Genomic DNA, 22,921 nt, shown 5'->3' on the forward strand with positions numbered 1-22,921 from the left:
AATCCCACCTTGTATTCCTAGGTTGTCAAAGTGTCCTCTGACCAACCCAAGAATCCTTCCTGCCAAACAAAAGGAAGCATCCTTCCAATGCTTGGGGAAGAGTATCTGAGAAGAGTGGCCTCCTCAGCCCCTGCGCTTATCTGGAATTAGCCACTCTTACCAGTGTAGTGCTTAGTACCCGCTGGTTCTCCTGTGCTCATTACTTGCCGGCAGCACAGCCAGAGAAATCAGGTATCAGACAGCCTGTTCCCACCTGATGCAAGTTCTGCCTCTTTCTGCGCCTATTCCAGAGTATAGAGCAAAGTGGGAATGAGCCCTGCCCTGGAGAAAACAGCTATGCGGTGTTTGCAAATTTAACCTTTCATTATTTCTACAAGCTTCTAAATTCCCAGTAAACAAAGGAAAATAGGTTTTTCTGGTTTTTTTTTTTTTTTTTATCACGAGCAGGTCTTAAATGCTGTGCTTGCCAACCTCCCTTTCTTTCCCCAAAAGTTGGAAAGGCAGCAATAATCAAACTCAGGGTTGAGAGACACTTTAAAATTTGCATTATAACCAGCTACAGCTAGGCAAAGTCTTAGAGAAATCCAGAAGGGCTTTGAACTCTTCCATTTATGCCAATAGACCAGGAAAAAAATCAAATAGCTGGGGTCATTTTTCCTGCCTTTCTTCATTTTCAAGAGATTGGACTGTAGCTGAGGGTTTAGAGCCAGTCTTGCCTTTGGGAGTCACCCCCAGGCTTCCATTCGTAGGCTCCTGGTCGCCCAGAGAAGCCATATAGAGGAGTTACTTTGCTCTTTGTTTGGAGCCAGCTTCTTGGCCTCTAACTGTTAACATAATTCAGGTTTTTTTCCGAATATACGAAGAGCCAATTGAATTTAATTATGCATTAAAAGGCAGTAAGAAAGACCTCATGACACATGTACAACATTCGAAGCACGCTTACAACATTTGAAAAGTACCAGAACGAGCCTCTACAAACTTAACTAGTATATAAAGCAACCCTTCACCAATGTTCAAACCAAGCATGTAAACTATCAGGAGAGAGAGAAGCAGAAGAGGTATATAGAGATAAGATAGGAAAAGTTTAGGACCGTGGAAGAGGAGAGAAGATAATTAGAGCTGGGAGAGCACAATTTTCTGAAGGCCCTCCCATGCCGTGGGGTAGGAACCATTGCTAGGTGCCCCAGGACCTCTGGGAGCTATTTCTATTTGTTAGGCTCTCAAGTCTTCTAACATTCCCTTCCACTCCTTTCTTTTGGAGCCCAGGGGGATTAGAAAGTTTGTTCCCCAACAGCCTCTCGCCTGTGATGTGGAGGTCAGCAGTCATGCTATGCACATTTACCAGCCAACAGGCATTAGTCTCCATTATTATAGCTACAGAGAAAAGCAGGATACAGGTAAGTGGTCCCATTGCTTACCACGCATCTTCAATCCTGGACGATGATACCCCAAATATGATACCAGAATTTCACTCTTCAGTAGGTCCTTGGTCTCAGGGATTTGAAGAATGAACCCATGGACCACAGATCAGTGATAAGATAGGACTTTTGTTAGAAGTTAGAAAGGAAAACAGAAAAGCACTAGAGCTTCTGGAAGAGGGAAAGAACTGAAGAACTCTGCTTTTGTCAGATTTGTAACATGCAAACACCTTTTCACATTCCAAAGGTTGTCTATTTGCTTTAATTGTTGTGTCCTTAGCTTTGCAGGAGTTTTTCAGTTTAATTAGATCCCTTTGTTTATTGTTGTTGTTGAGATTGCTACTGAAGATCTATCACTGGGCAAGAGACATGAACAGAACGTTCACTGAGGAAGACATAAATGGCTAACACACATGAAAAAAATGCTCATTATCCCTAATCATCAATCAAGAAATGCAAATCAAAACCTCCCTGAGATATAACCTAAATCTAGTGAGAAAGTCCACATCACAAAGTCCCAAAGCTGCAGATGCTGGCATGGTTGTGGATAAAGGGGAACACTTTTAGATTGTTGGTGGGACTGCAAACTAATACAGTCTCTTTGGAAAGAAGTAGGGAAAATCCTCAAGGAATTTAGACTATACCTCCTATTTGATCCTACAATCCTATTACTATGCATCTACCCAGAAGAAAAAAATCATATTACCATAAGGACATTTGCACTAGATTACTTATTGCATCTCAATTTACAATCATTAGGATGTGGAAACAAGCTAAACACTCATCAATGCAGGGATGGAGTAACAAACTGTGGTATATGTATACCATGAAATACTATTCAGCCACTAACAAAAATGGAGACTATATCTTTTGTATTAACCTGGATGCAGCTGAAACACATTCTTAGTAAACTATCATGAATGAAAAAGCAAATATCCAATGTACTCAATACGAATATGAAGCTAGTAGATGATCTTTTACATTCCCACAAAAGAGAAAAACTTATTTCAATTCAAGTTGGGTGGGGAACAAAGGAGAGAGGATGGGGAGGAGGGGAAGATGTGTGTGCTCCCATTTAATGGGCACAATGTAAGGGTATATAGCCCGTCTTTTGGGTGTGGGACACAGTTACAAGAGGGACTCTCCCTAAATGCAAATATTGTGACTTAGTTGTTTGTACTCTCATATTAAGCTGAAATAATAAAAAAAAAGATTAAAAGTACATGGTCTGAGTGTGGCTCTAAAATCAGTGTCAGAAAGGCAACTTGTCAAGGAATTACTATTTTCAATGAGAGGATTTAAGGTTGCTGAGTCTCCTTTCACAGTACCAATGTGTTTTCCTCTGGAAGGAAAGGGAAGGACCCTGTTTTGGTACTATAAACTATGAAGAAAATCACTTCAATACTCTGTACTCCTCAATTAATTTCAACCTTTAGGTCCAGATCATGACAATGGTCACTCCCATGCACTCAAACTCCTTAGAAAGGGAAGAAATCAGAATAGCAAAAGAGATAAGTTGAGTAACAAAATGCTAAGATTTAAACAGGGATTTTGGGATTAAGTTCTTGATTCATTAAAGAAGTTGGCAGCAAAAAGAAGGGAGTAGGGAGTTTGGAGGGGAGCTGGGTGGAAGGAAGGTGAAAGTCAATGTTTTTCTTGGATTTAATCCCAACATTAATCATCACTTTTTTAATTAAGGAAGCCTGGGAACTCGAGAAAAAATAATGCGAAATAAAAAACTTAAAAAAAATGCTGAGAAAACTCATTACCATCAGACATATAAGAAAGAAGAAAAAGTATGAAAGGAAGTTCTTCATGCAAAAGGAATTTGATGGCTACAGAAATTTGTTGGTACACAAACAAAGACGTCTGAAAACAGTAAAATGAAAATTCATATAGAAAAGATTACTCTAACTTTAAATTGATCTAAAAGTTAATTAAATATGCAAAAAGAAGAAATGTACACACATTTTTTTCTTTTTTAAAAAATTATTTATCTATTTATTTTTTGTATTGTTTGGGAGTCACTGAGGGTACAAAGAATTAGGTTACACTGATTGTATTTGTTAGATAAAGTCCCTCTTATAATTGCATCCCATCCCCAAGAGGTGTGCCATTCACCATGACCCCCCAATTCCTTTCCCTCCTTCCCTCTCTCCACTTGTTCATTTCCCTACCCCTACCTTGCGTTAGCTCATCTACTGTCTTCATATTAGAATAGAGTGCATTGGATTCTTTTTTCTCCATTCTTGTGATGCTTTACTAACAACAATCTATTCCACTTCCATCCAGGTTAATACAAAAGATGTAAAGTCTCCATCTATTTTAGTGGCTTAATAGTATTCCATGGTATATATATACCAGAGCTTGTTAATCCAGTCTTAGGTTGGTGGGTATTTAGGCTGTTTCCACATTTTGATGATTGTAAATTGAGCTGTGATAAACAGTCTAGTGCAAATGCCCTTCTGATAAAATGATTTTTTTCTCTTCCGGGTAGATACCTAGTAATGGGATTGCAGGATCAAATCGGAGGTCTAATTTGTGTTCTTTGAAGATTCTCCCTACTTCTTTCCAAAGAGATTTTGTTGGTTTGCAATACTATTTTTGATACTTTCTACTGCATATTTATGTTCCCTGCTTGTCTCCTTCATTTCTTTAAGCCCCTCCATATACTTTCTATATTCTACATATCTCTCATCTGACTTTTGGTTATGTCTTTCCATTTCCTCATCCATTCCTCTTAGATCTTTGTCAACCACATTTTCAATTCCCTTCTGTCAAATCCATCAATTCTTTATAGGTAGAGTCCTCTGCAGTAGCTTCTTCATGGTCCCTTGGGGGAGTTCATCTGTTTTGGTTTTTCATGTTGCCCAAATTTTGTCTGTTGGTTCCTCCTCATATGTTCTTTCTTTTTGTTCACCTCCTTGTCCTCCTTTTTCCTTCTCACTGACTCCTTTACTTCAAATTACCTAGTCTCAGAGCTTAGGTCCTGAAGTAACTTTAGCCTGAGAAAAGCTAAACTCTTCCTCATGGCCAAATAAACAGAACTCCTTGCTTATGATAACAGTACATTGTAATATGTTGCCCAGACATCAGGTGGTGCTGTGTTGTTTTTAGGAAACAGAGAGGACAGAAACCTCTATGGTCCTTATTCCAAACTTAGTTGCCCTCTGTGATTGCCTGATTATTTCATCAGCAATCTGACCCTGTTAGGTTGTAATCTAAAAGCTTATAATTATCCTTCAGGGGCAGGTCTCACAGTTCCCCCTGACTCCAGTTCCAATGAGGTGAGAGAGTCCCTCAGCCTGTCTCAAAAGTGAAGTTTCTGATCCTGGCAAGCTGAATTAAGATGACCATGTTTTAGGCCCCTAGTAAGACCTTCTCATGACCTTGCCACAATGGCTGCCCCCGGGACAACCAAGACCTTCTCACTATAGCTGCCTCACCAGCCACCCAACCTATGATAAGTCCACTCCAACTGATATTCAAATCTGCTTGCTGTATACTGTTCAAATCTGCCTACTCTTCCAAGTCTTCCTCTCAAAATGTATCTTCCCCTTAGCTACTGAAAACTACAAAAAGGCTTGGTCCTAACAAGGCCTTCATATCACTTGCCTAATTCATCAGATTTCCACCACCTGTATTCAGCTCATCACCTCCTCACCGTGGTCCCTGAGGTGTGACTCTGGGTAAGGTTCCCAAAGAGGTATGGCTGGGATCTCTTTGTTTCCCCATTCATTCTAGGAGGATCATTCTTCTGATCCACCATCTTCTTCTGCCCCCTCAGTAAACTTGCACACATATTTATCAGCAAATAATATCATAATTGCCAAGTCGTGGAAGCAACCTAAGTTCCCATCAATGCATGAATGGATCAACAAACTGTGGTATATGTATTCCATGGAATATTATTCAGTCATTAAAAAAGATGGAAACTTTACATCTTTTACATTTATTTGGATGTAATTGAAATACATTCTTCTCAGTAAAGTATCACAAGAATGGAAAACTAAATATCCAATGTATTCCATAGTAATATGAAATCAACATGTAAATAATTACATGCTCATAAGAACAATAAAACACTAATATAGTCCAGTTCAGGGGTAGAGAAAAGTGGAAGGATATTTGGCAGAAGGAGGGAGGGCATCAGGCAGGATCTCACTCACCTAATGTGAGGATGTATAATATCCCACCTGGGTGAGGGGCTTTTCTACAAATGGAACTTTACCCTGGAAGTGAGAACAATGTAACCTAAAACTTGTACTCTCATATTAATTTGAAAAAATAAAAAATAATACTCAAAAAAAAAAAAAAAAAGAAAAAGAAAAAAGAAAGAAAAAATTGGAGGAAGAAACTAACTGTGAGTATACAGTTGTTTAGGTTATTATACTACATATGTAGTGGTATAACATTATTTGAAGGTAGATTATGATTAATTGTGATTAAGTAATTAATCTGTTTAATAATTATTTTATCAATCTCTCATTATATAATTAACTCACATAAATTAATTAATCTATAGTTAAAGTGATATACTATATGCCCTCAGGAGACTACCAAATATAAATAATGTATAAGTAAGAAGACAAATTTTCTATTAATCCAGATTCAGGCAGGGAAAGGAGAAAAAAGGAACAAAGAACTGATAGATGGGCAAAAACTCCTAGAAAAATAATAGGTTTTATACAACGACATCAACATTCTTCTTAAATATAAATGGCATAAATACACCAAATAAATGACAGATTGTCAGGTAGAATTCAAAACCACGATCTAATATTGTTGAGATAAAAATTCACCTCATACATAAAGGCATACATCAATTAGAATTAAAACCATGGAGAAAGATTTACTGTGTAAACACTAACCAAAAGAAAACCAAAGCGCTGTCAAACAAAATAGACACCCACAAATAAGTAATATTACCAGGGATAATGAGAAACACTGCAAAATAATAAAGGTTCATTTCATTAGGAAGAAATAATAGTAATAATATAAATACTTATAAATAATAATTTGTACTCTTAACAATAGGAACTTGAAAATACTTGAAGCAAAAACTGATAGAATGGAAAAGAAAATAGAGAAATCCAAAATTATAATTGAAAAAGGTGATCGAGGGCGGCACCCGTGGCTCAAGGAGTAGGGCGCCAGTCCCATGTGCCAGAGGTGGTGGGTTCAAACCCAGCCCCGGCCAAAAAAAAAAGAAAAAGGTGATCGATATATGTAGGTCAGTCTTCCATTAAGTACATGTAGTGCATGTTCGGTGTATGAAAATTAGGTCAACATAAGGAAGTAGACAATGTAGGAAGGTAATCAACTCTGGAAGTTCTACTGTATTTACAGAAAAATGGAGCATGTTAATAGTTATTTATGTAGAAAGACCGTTTTCGCTCAATACTTTCGTTACACCAATTGATTATTTATAAAACCTAAAATGTAGTGATTAAAGAGAAGCTAAAATTGTAAAAAAAAAAGAAAGGCTATGCAAGACCCATATAGGGAAAAATTTAAGAAAATTCTGAGAGCAATTAAAGAAGTCGTAAACAAATACAAAGATGTATGGTGTTTAGGTCAAAAGACTCAATACTAAAGAATTGCATATTTTCCTAAAATGCATGTACAGGCTAATAAAATCTCAACCAAAATCCCAGCAGAATTTGTAGAAATTGACAAGATGAATGTAATATTCTGAAAATGCAAAAGATTCATAACAGCCAAAAACAACTTTGCAAAAGAAGAACAAATTTGGAGATCTACTGTTATCTGATTCTAAGACTAAATTTAGAACATCAGTATCAAGACAGTGTGGTATTGTTATGCAGATAGAAAAATGAAGGGAACAGAACAAAAAATATACAAGTTAACCTATCATGTATGGACAGCTGATTCTGGACAAAGCTGCAAAGGTAATTCAGGGCAGAAAAAAAGGCTTTATGAGAAATAATGTTGGAAAAATAGAATTTACATGAGAAAAAAAAAAGCCACTTCCGTTCTGATAACATGCAAAAATAGAATCAAACTAATCATAGACCTAAATATACAGCCTGGAAATACAACACTAAAACCATAAACTGCAAAAGGAAAATTGTTAAATTAACTCTATTCAAACTAAAACTTTCTACTTCTCAAAAACATCATAAAAAAGAAAAAAATAAAGAAAACCATAACTTACAACTCATAGATTTAAAGAAAATATTTGCAAACCATGTGTTTGGCGAAAAGTTTGTATCTAGAATATTAAAAGAGGTCTCAGAACTAAATAATAACAAAACATAATTTCAAAATGGGGAAAAGGTTTGAACAGACACTTAACCAGAGAAGAATTATAGATGACAAATAACTAGAAATATCACCCAACCCACCGTGTTCTTTATCTTTGTTTTTCCTTGGCTCTTTCCTCTTTGCCTAGTAGCATTTCTGAGCCTTTTTTTTTTTTTTTTTTGTAGAGACAGAGTCTCACTGTACTGCCCTCGGGTAGAGTGCCGTGGCGTCACACAGCTCACAGCAACCTCTAGCTCTTGGGCTTACACGATTCTCTTGCCTCAGCCTCCCGAGCAGCTGGGACTACAGGCACCCGCCACAACGCCCAGCTATTTTTTTGTTGCAGTTCGGCTGGGGCTGGGTTTGAACCCGCCACCCTCGGCAGATGGGGCCGGCGCCTTACTCAGTGAGCCACAGGCACCGCCCTGCCTAGTAGCATTTCTATCAGGTGAAAGCTGGGGATCTAGTATATGTCTGAATTTGAGCTGCAATTTGCATGAGGACAACTTTACTTGGTGTCCACTTCTCAGTGAAATCTAGATCTTTGGCCATATTCAAATTATTAATATGTTGGGCTGTGCCTGTGGCTCAGTGAGAATGGCGCCGGCCCCATATACCGAGGGTGGCAGATAAAAACCTGGCCCCGGCCAAACTGCAACATAAAAATAGCCAGGCGTTGTGGTGGGCACCTGTAGTCCCAGCTACTCCGGAGGCTGAGACAAGAGAATCAGTTAAGCCAAAGAGCCGGATGTTGCTGTGAGCTGTGATGCCTTAGCACTCTTCTGAGGGTGACAAAGTGAGACTCTATCTCTAAAAAAAAAAAAAAAAAAAAAAATTATTAATATGTTTTGATTAGCTTGGGGAAGAACATACTAATAAAGGTGCTCAGAGCAACAAACTTTCTTTCTTTCTTTTTCTTTTTTCCTTCCTTCCTTCCTTCCTTCCTTCCTTCCTACCTATCTATCATTTATCTATCTATCATCTATCTATTTATCTCAGCTGATGTTTGCCTAGACACATCTTAAGTATTACCTATGGAAAATAGTGGCATAAAGTGTAATTTCAGTTGTTAAAAGAACTGTATTTTAAAAGTTTTAGTTGTTAAAATTTTTAGTTGTTAAAATTTTTAGTTATTAAAAAAACTGTAGTTAATGGGTGCTTATCATTTCAAAGACTGTAATGACTTGTGGGACAATCTGTCCAAATCCACAGTGCCCAGTAGAAGAGCTTCACTTTAATCTTCCTATAGGAAATCCTCAGGTGCTCTCAGGGGAATTTCTCACTCCTTCCTTTTCTGGCAGAATCACCTTGTTGTATCATTGGTTGACTCTCATGTTGAAAGCAAATTTACATAAACCACATTATTCTGAGCTTGGGAAAGGAAGCTTACAAAATGAATCGCTGTGCAACAAATTGTTGTCTTTGTTATTGGCATTCCTGTGCTACTGTCCTTTGTGTGCGTTAGAAAGCCTAGCACTATTCGGGATCTCTACTTTCAGGATATGTGTAAGAGAGACGCAATTTCTATAATATTCACTGTCATATATGTATATGCATGTGTGTGTATATATATAGTTTAAATTGATGTTTAATGTATAATGATTTTAGATTGGATTTAGAAGATGGGTAAGAAATGGAGAGCAAATAGTAAATTTTCGATACATTTTGTTATCATGACTTAATCTGGATAAACAAAATAGCTATAAGATGGATTTTCCCCCTTTAACATTTTTTATCTTGTTAATTTAATTTAATGAATTTATAAGACAAATTCTGGTGAAATGAAAAATAAATAGTTAAAAACTAATTTAGAAATTCTGTCATAATGATTCTTATATAAACCATCTTTCTGATGATTGGAATATAAATCCTCCTTCTGTTGAATTAGATATAGGTTCCGAATAAAACTTTTTGGAAGTTTTATAGTCACTCCTATATTCCTTATAGTCACTCCTTATAGTCACTCCTATATTCTTTCACCCACCATGACAGTTATTAGTTTAGTTATCATAAATAAAGATACTAATAATTTATACATCATAGGAAAAATACAGAAAATATATTTCAATAATCAGTTTATTACTTCATAAATTCCAGCCTTTATGGTTTAATAAGTATCCACACACAAATTGAATTTGAAAATTTTCAGATATGTGGTGATTTGAAAATTTTCAAATTCAATTTGTGTCTATATACTTATTAAACCATAAATGCTGAAATTTATGAAATAATAAACTGATCCTTAGAAACATATTTTGGGATTACATCAAAGAAAACCATATCAAATAAAGGTGCATTTAATAATTGGAATTATTAGCTTTGCCAGTTATATAACCTGTATTAGTTTCCAGTCTTTGTTTTATTTAGGTTAAAAACATTGTGGACAAAAACCATGTTCTCAAGTAGTGAAATCAGTAAGATTCCCAGAGAGTATCAGGTATAATCATTGTATAAACAAAGATGAAACAACTTTTATTAATAAATATGTAAAGATGTTTCAGGAAATGCTGATATCTTTATGAATAAAATAAAGTTTGGAAAGTAAAATTTAAAATTAAATCTTTCTTTCATGTAAAAACATCATAATTTCAATTTTGAGTAACAGAAAAAGTAAAGAGTCCAGGCTTGACATCTTTTACTAAGTCCGGAGTTGACACAAACATTGACCCCTCAAGCCTCTGACCTTTCTCCTTTATTCAGTCTTCAGCCTTTCTCCAGGGCTTGCCTTCTCCAGTCCCTTTGCTTTGCCTTTTCTGATCCATATATGTGTCTGTCCTTCTCTACCTACTTTTCTTCTTCCTCTTGTTCTCTTTTCACCCAGCCAAGTTTCCCTTTCCACCTCTCTGTTCCCCTTCTCCTCACCAGCTCTTCCTCTTTTCTCTCTTTGAAATCTTTTATTAAAAGTTCCTTAGAAAATAATTTACATTTGTCTATGGCAGCAGAAAAATGCCAGCAGACAAATGCCAACTATTCTCCTCATTTCTGAGAGTGCTCCGTTTTATTTCACTTGCTGTTGTGCCACTTGTTACTCATTTAATTCTCATTATTCTCTCACCTTAATTCTATCATAAAATAGAAAGTGCTCCCAGGAAAGCCTCTAAACATTCTCTGATTTCCACACTCAGTGATCTCTGTTCACTCCTCCTTCTACTAAAGCATTTATTTTGGTATGTGACCCTGTCCTTCACTTTGTCCTTGAAAAGCTGTCCTCTCCTCGGGTCCACACACTCAGGTTTCAGCATTCCTCCTGCTTCCCTGATCACTCGGCCTGGTATCCTTTTCTGGTGTCTCTCTAGTCTTTCTTTTGTTTGAGTAAAGGCTTTGGTTGACAAAAGAAAGTAGTTTATTGAATAGATATTTTCTCTAACACAGAAAGGTTGCCACGGTTTGAAGAACAAACTGGAAAAATGGGTAATAGAAGGAAGCAGACCAGCAAGTCAATAGCAACGATCATGTACCAACATTAGCTCAATGGATGCTGCTCTTACTCCTGCTGACGTTCAGATGCCCGACAAGGTCAGTGTCATAGTAGTGAATGCAGGTATATTTGCTGGAGTCTTAATATTGCTGCTTTCACTGTTTTTTGCACCAAAGTTCTCTCTCTCTCTATCTCTCTCTCTTTTTGAGACAAAGTCTCAGTATGTCACTCTTGGTAGAGTGCCATGGTGTCACAGGTCACAGCAGCAAACTCAAACTCTTGGCCTCAAGAGATTCTCTTGCCTCAGACTCCCCAGTAGCTGGGACTACAGGTGCCCACCACAACACCCAGCTATTATTTTGTTGCAGTTGTCATTATTGATTTTAGCTGGCCCAGGCTATGTTCCAAACTGCCAGCCCCAGTGTACATGGCCGGCACCCTACCCACTGAGCTACAGGCACCACCACCCAAATTCTCTTTGACCTTGTAATTGTCTCTCTTTCTTTCTATATCCCCAATCTAATTTGGGCAGATTTGAAAGGACAGACATAGATCAAGTCCCTTAGTCTAGGTGTAAGAAGGATGGGAAAATATCTTCATAGCTTTGTTTGCTTCTAAAGTAAAAGGTAGTCTCTGCTCATCACGAAGAATTATGTGATAGAAAAGGGGATCATCTGTTGTCATCTAATAAATGACATAAGCAGTCATTCCCCCTTTTTGTGGGGCATACATTCCAAGACCCCCTGGTCAATGCCTGAAATGTTGAATAGTACTGAACCCCACATATTCTGTGCTATGTTTTCTCCTATACATACTACCTGTGACAAAGTTTAGTTTATAAGTTAGATATTAACAACAATTACTGATAACATAAAACAATTATTACAGTATGCTCTAATCAAAGTTATATCAATGTAACTTCTCTGTCTTACAATTTGAGATCTGACAATTAGTTCATGAGCTTGTCCTAGAAAAAGTGCTGCACACTTCATTGCAGAGAATTCATCCTAGAAAACGTGCTGCACCCCTCATTGCTGAGTATCACTATGGTCACCTTTGAAGTACTCTTCTGGGAAGCTATTCACTGATTCCAGTGCCTAGTCCACTCTTCAAAGCGTCAAAGCAATTTTGAAACTCTTTTTCAGGAGTGACCATCAGAGCTGCCATTGCGCAGCGCACAAAAACATGCAACAACAAGAGTAAATGTGGTTCAGCAAGACACTGCCACATGTTGACATGAACACAGCTGTGACACTGACGTACCAAGGTTATGAAACCTTACCAAGTTGTTTTTACAGTGCTGCCAGTGTAGGCACACAGTGGCAAGTTTGTGACCTGAACTGTCAGACCTTCATGCCGTGAGATCTCTGATGGCCATTTCAGAAAAGGAGCTTGACAATTGTTTTCAAAGGTGAACTAGGTGCTGGCGTTGGTACTTTGCTTCTCAAGAGCAGCACTTCAAAAGTGACTGTAGTGACATTTAGCAATGAAGTATGCAGAACGTTAGGATGAATTTGCAAACTAAATCACCTGACCCTGTATCATATTGTATGTAATATTTTAGAGTGCAGTTGATCATGGCTAAATAAAACCATGGCAAACAAAGCGGGACTACTCTATCCACTTTTTCACCTAATATAAGTTCAAGGTTTATCTGTTCTTCTTCCCTTGTTCTGTATACTCTCCAATAGGTGGTCTATAACTATGCTGTCAGCTACTCCCATGACTCAAAAGTCATCATGTCATCATTTTTTAAAAGATTGAATGGATTTATGCACTAATGCTGTTAAGTCATATCATCCTCCTTTTTTTTTTTGAATTTGGGATCAATATAAGGAGATATATGATTAGTTTACATTGTTCGCATTTGTTAGGGTAAGTTCAAGTTCTATTTGAGTCCTTCACTCCCGAAGTGTGCCATATTCCCCTACTTTGTATCTATTAGGTGGGGGCTACTGAGGACTCTTCCATATTTTGCCAATGGACCTAAGTTCTCAGTCTCAGTTTTGATGAACTTCTACCCAGTAACCAAGTGGCTCAACTCTCCTTCACTAACCATCCACTCCATATCTAATAGGTTACCAGTCCTAGTGACTGTATCTTTTGAGCTCCTTGAATCTATCCTTCTGTTCTCCTCATAGCTTGCAATGTCATATAATTCATGGTCTAAGCATTTGAATCAATTGGGAAACATTTTCAAAACGAAGATTCCTAGGTCCAATCCTGGTTCTACAGTGTTACTTTGCAATCAGTATTTCTCACAAAAAAACTCCCTCATACAATTCTGATCTGTAATCTGTTTTACAGGAATTCTTGGAAATAGCAGCAGCATCTTTTTTTTTTTTTGAGACAGAGTCTTACTCTGTAGCCCTCGGTAGAGTGCTGTGGGGTCATAGCTCACAGAAACATCAAAGTCTTGGGCTCAGGCAATTCTCTTGCCTCAGCCTCTCCAGTAGCTGGGACTACAGCACCCACCACAATGCCCAGCTATTTTTAGAGACAGGGTCTTGTTCTTGCTCAGTCTGGTCTCAAACCTGTGAGCTCAGGCAATCCACTTGCCTCCGCCTCTCAGAGGGCTGGGATTACAGGCATGAGCTACTGTGTCCCACCTATATGTTTGTTTGTTTGTTTTAGCAGCATCTTGATTAATATTTCTGACTCCATTTTCCACTACTTGCAGCCAGTTTTCTATGCTACCAAATATTTGATTTAAAAAATATTTCATAATGTGCTGTTCCCAATTTGAAAACTTTTCAGTGCATGACTATTGCTGGAGAATTAAAGTTCAAGATTTTTAAAATGGCATTTAATTCCTTTATGAATGTAGGTCTTTCTCTTGGCCTTGAGTTCCTGTCCCAGACATAGGATTTCTTTACCATATTCAACTGTGTCATCATAAATTTAGTAAATGCTCAGAATAGCTCTCATATTTTTTCTAATTCTGTTAAATCTTGTGTATATTTTCAATGGAAAGTAATTGTATTTTTGTTGCCTTCTTTTATTTCCTAAATATAGTTTCCTTCATTTTAGTGGTAATACATAAAATTAAAAGGCAGTCAATCTGAAACAGTTTGTTTTTTTCCCAACCTCCATCCCTGAATTTCCACTTGTAGTAATTACATAGGGAATATATATTTTTTGCATTTTCTGCATTTTATTTCACAGGACATGAAGTGAGGTCATGGAAGAGGAAAATGCAATGCTGCTGACACAGTTCATTCTCACAGGACTTACCCATCAACCACAGTGGAAAATCCCCCTGTTCCTGGTGTTCATGGTGATATATCTCATCACGATTGTGGGCAACCTGGGTCTGATTGCTCTCATCTGGAATGACCCTCACCTTCACATCCCCATGTACTTATTCCTTGGGAATTTAGCCTTTGTGGACACTTGGTTATCATCTACAGTGACTCCCAACATGCTGGTCGGCTTCTTAACTGAGAGTCAGATGATCTCTCTCTCTGAGTGCAAGATACAATTTTTTTCCTTTGCAGTCAGTTTAACCACAGAATGTTTTCTCCTGGCAGCAATGGCGTATGATCGCTATGTAGCCATATGCAAACCTTTACTCTACCCAGTGATTATGAACAACACACTGTGCATCCGGCTATTAGTCTTGTCATTTTTATGTGGCTTTCTTCATGCCATGATTCATGTGGGTTTTTTATTCAGATTAACCTTCTGTAATTCCAACATAATACATCACTTTTACTGTGACATTATGCCATTATTGAAGATTTCTTGTACCTACTCTTCTATTAATTATCAATTGGTTTTTATTTTTGCAGGTTCAATTCAAGCATTAACTATTGGAACAGTTCTTATCTCTTACACATTTGTTCTCTTTACAATCTTAAAAAAGAAATCCCTCAAAGGCATCAGGAAAGCCTTCTCCACCTGTGGGGCTCATCTCCTATCCGTGTCTTTATACTATGGCCCTCTGCTCTTCATGTATGTGCTTCCTGCATCTCCACAAGCTAGCAATCAAGATATGATAGACTCTCTGTTTTATACTGTTATAATTCCGTTTTTAAATCCCATTATCTATAGTCTGAGAAATAAGCAAGTCTTAGACTCATTGAAAAAAGCATTAAGGGGAAAAGTTTAGATCTTGTGTTAATATCTCTCCTCTTTTTAGTAAAATAATCACAAAATGATGTAGGTTGTGTGTGGGTATAATTTTGTACATGTTGAATATTTTTTGCAATTATAATTGTTCTAGATTTTTTATGACTTAAAATGTTAGAATTTAATAATTTAAAATACCTGTATTCAAAACCATACTTGATATTTTAATCTTATATTTCTCTAATTCTAGAATATTTAGGAAGAAAAAAATGAAAATATTTTATAGGTTATATGCTCTTAATATGACTTTATAAATACATGAAGTGATAAAATTTTGTTGCTCCTCAGAAAATAACTCAAGTAAGATAAACCATATAGTGAACAGAGGTTTATAGGATGGATACTAACATCACATATACCCTACAATGGGTTGCAGGTTTCTGTTTAGGTGAGCGGAGCAGAATCCCAGGAATTCTGCTATCAAGAAAATTTCAGTGGTTCCTGAGATAGACTGTTAAGTATCAGAGAGAAGCTATTCAATCTTATAAATTAAAGAATGTTAAATTGATGTACTTAAAAGAAATACCATTATTCTTTATTTGTGGAGGTCCGGTACATAAGATTGGATCACACAATTTGCTATTTTTTGTTTGTCTAAGAGATACCAGCACACCCAAGGGAAATGAGTACATGGATGATAATCCAGCTGCCCTTATTCTTTCACACTAGAGAATTAATATTATTGTATATATATTTAGTTTGTTCATTTTTATTACTGTGTGATATGTCCATTGTGCTAATGATTGCTTGTCAATTATCTAGAGTTTTGCTTATTCATTCACTGTTACGACCCAAAGACTAGATTGATACTATAAGCATTCAGTGTCTCTTTCTTCTGCCATTTTCAAGGTCTGTTTTTCTAACTGGCCTTTTCCTTGAATGAGAAAGTACATATGAAGCCATAATTATATGGGGCAGAGTATGTAAACTGTCAAGTCCTACTTTAGATTGGGTGAATTTGGAGGGGGAAGTTGGGAGCTTCTCAGAAACTCAGATGTCTTCTGCATCCTTCTCTTGTACATGTCTGGTCTACAGATGGCTCTTCTCTGCTTTGTTTTTCAGTACAATGACAAGTCTTCTAAACTTTACTGAAATTCAACAAAATATCTATTCCATCAGTGTGATCTCATTGTCACTTCTTTTATAGATTTATTCCCTTTAGTAAATATGTTTGTCACATAAGTTGGATGTTAGAAAAAGGTAATATATACACTTGTGCAAAGTCTGCATTTGGGACTAGACATTCTTCCTTCTTAAAAAAGAAACTATATATACAGTAGAACCTCTGTAAGTTGACCACCCAAGGGACTGAAATAGATTGGTCAAATGTAGAAGTGGTCAACATAAGGAACTAGGCCTACCATACTGGTATGTACATGTGGTGCATGTCCAGTCTATGAAAATTAGGTCAATATAAGGGTGGTCAATGTAGGGAAGTGAACAACTATGGAGATTCTACTGTAATTCTGTTTAAAAAGAAATGCAGAGCTGCAATTAAAATTTTATTGTATACTAGTAAAATATTGTCATATAGTATTTATCATAATGTGAAACAAAAGCGACTCTCATATGTTATGGGTGGAGTGTATCATGTAGTTAACTAATGAGGAAAGATGGTATTACCAGTAAAGTTCAACACAAATATGATGAAGAGCCCAACACTTTCAATTCAGGTAAATACAGTGCATAATCTCCTACATATGAATACAAGATACATGTACAACATTATTTGTAATGAAAAAAACATAGATATAGTCTAAAGGTCCAAATGCTAGAGCATGTAAAGTTACTACAATTTATCCAAGAAAATACTATCCCCATTAGTATAAACAATGGAACCACACAGTTAGCAAAACAACGTGAAGGAATATCACAAAAATAATATTGAGTGGGAGCAAGTGAGTTGCATTGGTGTATGTATAAACTGATGTTATAATTCAAAAGCTCACACAATTTATCAGAATTTGGCTCCTCCGTGTTGGCTCATTCTTAAGCTCCACAGGTTTGCAGGATGGCTGCAGCATCACTAATCTCTCTAAATTCTATCTTGTTCCTATCTAGTAGGAGCTGGAAAAGTTCTGTTTCCTTCCTATAAAACACCATAAATTAGTCACTAATTTGTCTAGTCTTGGGCCAGTACAAATATTGGCTTATGCTACTATGGACGGTGAAAAAAATCCCATAATCTGGAATCTTCACACATGACCCATGAAAGCAAAAAATTGAGAGCCATAGAATTGATGGTATAGATCACTGCCTAAATCTGAGGGCCTGAGAACTAGGAAAACCAAGAGCAAAAGAAGAGAGGAAGAATGTCCCAGTTCAATTATTCTAGAAGAGAGGAGTGAATTCAAACTTTATTTGCCTTTTTGTTTCAATTCATGGCCTCAGTGGATTGGATGACTCCCATCCACACTGGGGAGTTCCATCTACTTTACTCAGACCACCAATTCAAGTGTGATTTTCTTCTGGAAACAGGCTCAAGACACATCCAGAATGTCTAATCAGATATCCTGGCATTCCATGGCTAAGTCAAGGTGATGAATAAAAATATACATCAGAAGTCTCTCCTTTGTCAACTTGGCACTCATATACATCTACTTAAACCATAGTAAATGTTTGAAAATAAAACAAGTCATAATCTGACTAACATGATGTAACTATCCTGCATATATCTGTTAAATGGTGAACACTTTCTACATAAGAAGAGGTTAAGTGTTTTAGTAATGTTTAGTCTTCTCCTTTAAGTCTGGCAACTGTAGTACTATCTTGTAAAATGAACAGTGCTTAAAAACTATCTATGCTATAATGTGAACATACCTTACATGATGTGATAAAGCAATATGAAAGAAAACAAAAATATAAAAGAAACAAAAATATTTTCTTTGTGTGTGTGCACACATATGCACTGATTTAAAAAAATGAGGAAATGTTTGTGATAATGACAATCTTAATTTTGGCAACTGGTCACGTGGTCAATGTTTGTATTTATGACTTTTTTAAATTAAATCATAGATGTATACATTAATGCAATCATGGGGTACAATGTGCTGATTTTATATACAATTTGAAATATTTTCATCAAACTGGTTAGCATAGCCTTCTCTACACCTAGTAAATTTCACATGTACCCTTGTAAGATGCACGATAAGTGTGGTTCCCCCAATTATCCTCCTTCCACCCATCCTCCCCACACCCCTCCCATCCCACTCCGCTTTCCCCTTCTTCTTGGGCTATAATTGTGTTATAGCTTTCATAAGAAAGCTATAAATTGGTTTCATAGTAGGGCTGAGTACATTGGATACTTTTTCTTCCATTCTTAAGATACTTTACTAAGAAGAATATGTTCCAGCTCCATCCATGTTAACGTGAAAGAGGTAAAGTCTCCATCTTTCTTTAAGGCTGCATAATATTCCATGGTGTATATATACCACAATTTATTAATCCGCTTGTGGGTTGGTGGGCACTTGGCTTCTTCCATGACTTAGCAATTATGAATTTGGCTGCAATAAACATTCTGGCCAAATATCTTTGTTATAATGTGATTTTTGGTTTTCTGGATATATACCTAATAGAGGAATTGTAGAATAGAATGGCAGGTCTATTTTTAGATCTTTAAGTATTCTCCAAACATCTTTCCAAAAGGAACATTTTAGTTTGCATCCCCACCAGCAGTGTAGAAGTGTTCCCTTTTCTCCAGGTCCACGCCAACATCTCTGGTTTTGGGATTTTGTGATGTGGGGTAATCTTGCTGGACTTAGATGATATCTCAAAATAGTTTTGATTTGCATTTCTCTGATGATTAAGGATGATGAGCATTTTTTCATATGTCTGTAGGCTGTGCGCCTGTCTTCTTCAGATAAGTTTCTCTAAAGTCCCTTGTCTGAGATGGGATCCCTTGTTCTTTTCTTGCTAATACATTTGAGTTCTCTGTGGATTCTGGTTATTTCTGAGGGCTGTTTGCTTGCTTTACTTACTGTGTTCTTGGCTAGTGTAATTTTGATGCTGCTTCAATTGCCTTGGGGGTCCTCCTCATAAAATATTCACCCTGGCCGATTTCTTCAAGAGTTTTCCCTGCACTTAATGCTAGCATTTTTCTAGTTTCACGTCTTAAGTTTAAAATTTTAATCCAGTGAAAGTCTATCTTAGTTAATGGTGAAAGGTGTGGGTCCAGTTTGAGACTTCTACAGGCCATCAGCCAGTTCACCCAGCACCATTTGTTAAATAGGGAATCTTTTCCTCACTGAACATTTTTAATCTGCTTGTCAAAGATCAAGTAACGGTAAGTAGCTGGGTTCATCTCTTGGTTCTCTATTCTGCTCCATATATGTACCTCTCTGTTTTTCTGCCAGTACCATGCTGTTTTGATCACTATCGATTTGTAGTCTGAAGTCTGGTAGTGTAATTCCTCCTACTTTGTTTTTATTTCTGAGTAATGTTTTGGCTATTTGGGGCTTTTTTTGATTCCATATAAAATGATATTATTTTTTCGAGATCTTCAGAGTCTGATAGTGGAGCTTGTATAGGGATTACATTAAAATTGTATATTGCTTTGGGTATTATGGACATCTTAACAATGTTGATTCTTCCCAGCCACGAGCATGGTATGGTTTTCCATTTGTTAACCTCTTCAGCTCTTTCTTTTCTTAGAGTCATTGTTCTCGTTATAGAGTTCTTTCATGTCCTTTGTTAGGTAAACTCCCAAATATTTATCTTTTATGGCACTACTGTGAATGGAATAGAGTCCATGACTGTTTTTTCAGCTTGACTGTTGTTGGTATATATAAAGGCTACTGATTTATGAGTGTTGATTTTGTAACCTGAGATGGTACTGTATTTCTTGATCACTTCTAAGAGTTTTGTAGTAGAATCCCTGGTGTTTTCCAGATATATAATCATATCATCTATGAAGAGTGAAAGTTTCATCTCTTCTGACCCTATGTGGACACGCTTGATCATCTATTCTTTTCTAATTGTGATGGCTAAGACTTCCATTACAATGTTCTTTTTAACATTGTAGTGCCAGTGGAGACAATGTAGTGCCAGTGGAGACAATGGGCAGCCTTGCCTGGTTCCTGATCTGAGTAGAGATGATTTCAATTTAACTCCATTCTATGGAGTTTGCTATGGGTTTGTTGTAGATGGCCTCTATTAGTTTAAGAAATGTCCCTTCTATACCCTTTTCTTAAGTGTTCTGATCATGAAAGGATGCTAGATATTATCAAACTTTTTTTCTGCATCAATTGAGAGAATAATATGGTCTTTGGTTTGTAATTTGTTTATGTGATGAATTATATTTATAGATTTACATATATTGAACCAGCCTTGAGACTGTGGGATAAAACCCACTTGGTCATGGTACATAGTTTGTTTGACGTGGTGCTGGATTCTGTTTCCTAGAATCTTGTTGAATATTTTCGCATCAATATTCTTTGGTGATTTTGGTCTAAAATCTTTTCTTGTTGAGTTCTTTCCTGGTTTGGGGATCAAGGTGATGTTAGCTTCACAGAATGTCTTGGGTACTATTCCTTCTTTTTCTATGTTTTGGAAAAAGTTGAGTAATATAGGTACTAGTTCCTCTTTAAAGGTTTGGTAGAATTCTGATGTGAAGCCATCTGGTCCTGGGCTTTTCTTTTTAGGGACATTTTGTATAGTTGATGCTATTTCAGAACTTGGTATAGGCCTGTTCAACATTTCCACTTCATTCTGGCTAAGTCTAGAAGGTTGCATGCTTCCAAGTATTGGTCAATTTCCTTCAGCTTTTCGTATTTCTGAGAATAAAGTTTCTTGTAATATTCATTAAGAATTTTATGAATTTCTGAGGAGTCTGTGGTTATTTCATCATTACCATTTTTGATTGATGAAATTAGAGATTTTACTATTTTTGTCCAGTTAGGCTAGCCAAAGGTTTATCTATTTTATTGATCTTTTCAAAAAACTAACTTATTTATTTATTTTTTATTTTCATTTATTTATTTTTATGAAGCCTTTTGTACATAGATCATAGATATATTTATGATAATGGGATTCGATGTGTTGATTATTTGTACAAATTAGAGTGCTTACATACTACTAATCAACATAGCTTTCATTTATTGATCTGTTGTATAATTTTTTTTTTTAATTTCCAGTAATTCTGCTCTAATTTTCTTCTGATGGGTTTGGGGTTAGAATGGTCTTACTTTTTCAGTTGCTTGAGATGTCCCATTAAGGTGTTAACTTCCTCTCTTTCTATTCTCTTGAGGAAGGCTTGCAGTGCTATAAATTTCCCTGTTAAGACTGCCTTTACAGTATCACTGAATTATCCCTCTGAATTATCAGAGTTCTGGTAATTCATGTCTTCATTATCGTTTTTCTTTTTTTTTTTGGTAGCAATTTCTTTCCTTTTTTTTTTTTTTTTAATTGTTGGGGATTCATTGAGGGTACAATAAGCCAGGTTACATTGATCATAATAGTCAGGCAAAGTCCCTCTTGCAATCATGTCTTGCCCCCAGAAAGTGTGACACACACCAAGGCCCCACCCCCTCCCTTCATCTCTCTTTCTGCTTTTCCTCCCCCCAGCATAACCTTAATTGTCATTAATTGTCGTCATATCAAAATTGAGTACATAGGATTCATGCTTCTCCATTCTTGTGATGCTTTACTAAGAATAATGTCTTCCACTTCCATCCAGGTTAATGCAAAGGATGTAAAGTCTCCATTTTTTAAAATAGATGAATAGTATTCCATGGTATACATATACCACAGCTTGTTAATCCATTCCTGGGTTGGTGGGCATTTAGGCTGTTTCCACATTTTGGCGATTGTAAATTGAGCTGTAATAAACAGTCTAGTACAAGTGTCCTTATGATAAAAGGATTTTTTTCCTTCTGGGTAAATGCCCAGTAATGGGATTGCGGGATCGAATGGGAGGTGTAGCTTGAGTGCTTTGAGGTTTCTCCATACTTCCTTCCAGAAAGGTTGTACTAGTTTGCAGTCCCACCAGCAGTGTAAAAGTGTTCCCTTCTCTCCACATCCACGCCAGCATCTGCAGTTTTGAGATTTTGTGATGTGGGCCATTCTCACTGGGGTTAGATGATATCTCAGGGTTGTTTTGATTTGCATTTCTCTAATATATAGAGATGATGAACATTTTTTCATGTGTTTGTTAGCCATTCATCTGTCATCTTTAGAGAAGGTTCTATTCATGTCTCTTGCCCATTGATATAGGGGATTGTTGGCTTTTTTCATGTGGATTAATTTGAATTCTCTATAGATCCTAGTTATCAAGCTTTTGTCTGATTGAAAATATGCAAATATCCTTTCCCATTGTTAGGTTGTCTCTTTGCTTTGGTTATTGTCTCCTTAGCTGTACAGAAGCTTTTCAGTTTAATGAAGTCCCATTTGTTTATTTTTGTTGTTGTTGCAATTGCCATGGCAGTCTTCTTCATGAAGTCTTTCCCCAGGCCAATATCTTCCAGTGTTTTTCCTATGCTTTCTTTGAGGATTTTTATTGTTTCATGCCTTAAATTTAAGTCCTTTATCCATCTTGAATCAATTTTTGTGAGTGGGGAAAAGTGTGGGTCCGGTTCCAGTCTTTTACATGTACACATCCAGTTCTCCCAACACCATTTATTGAATAGGGAGTCTTTCCCCCAAGGTATGTTCTTGTTTGGTTTATCAAAGATGAGGTGGTTGTAAGATGTTA

The 22,921-nt window shown here is 36.7% G+C and overlaps 1 protein-coding gene across 1 annotated transcript; it reads left to right on the forward strand.

Annotated features, from left to right (window-relative positions):
• Window positions 1-14,263: 14,263 nt before the first annotated feature.
• On the forward strand, window positions 14,264-15,214 carry LOC128567913 (olfactory receptor 5H8-like). Its single transcript, XM_053565526.1, has one exon. It carries the CDS (start codon window positions 14,285-14,287, stop codon window positions 15,212-15,214), a length of 930 nt encoding a protein of 309 aa, XP_053421501.1. The 5' UTR covers window positions 14,264-14,284.
• The last annotated feature ends 7,707 nt before the right edge of the window (window positions 15,215-22,921 follow it).

This window comes from Nycticebus coucang, chromosome 16 (genome assembly GCF_027406575.1).
Source record: "Nycticebus coucang isolate mNycCou1 chromosome 16, mNycCou1.pri, whole genome shotgun sequence".
NCBI lineage: Eukaryota > Metazoa > Chordata > Mammalia > Primates > Lorisidae > Nycticebus > Nycticebus coucang.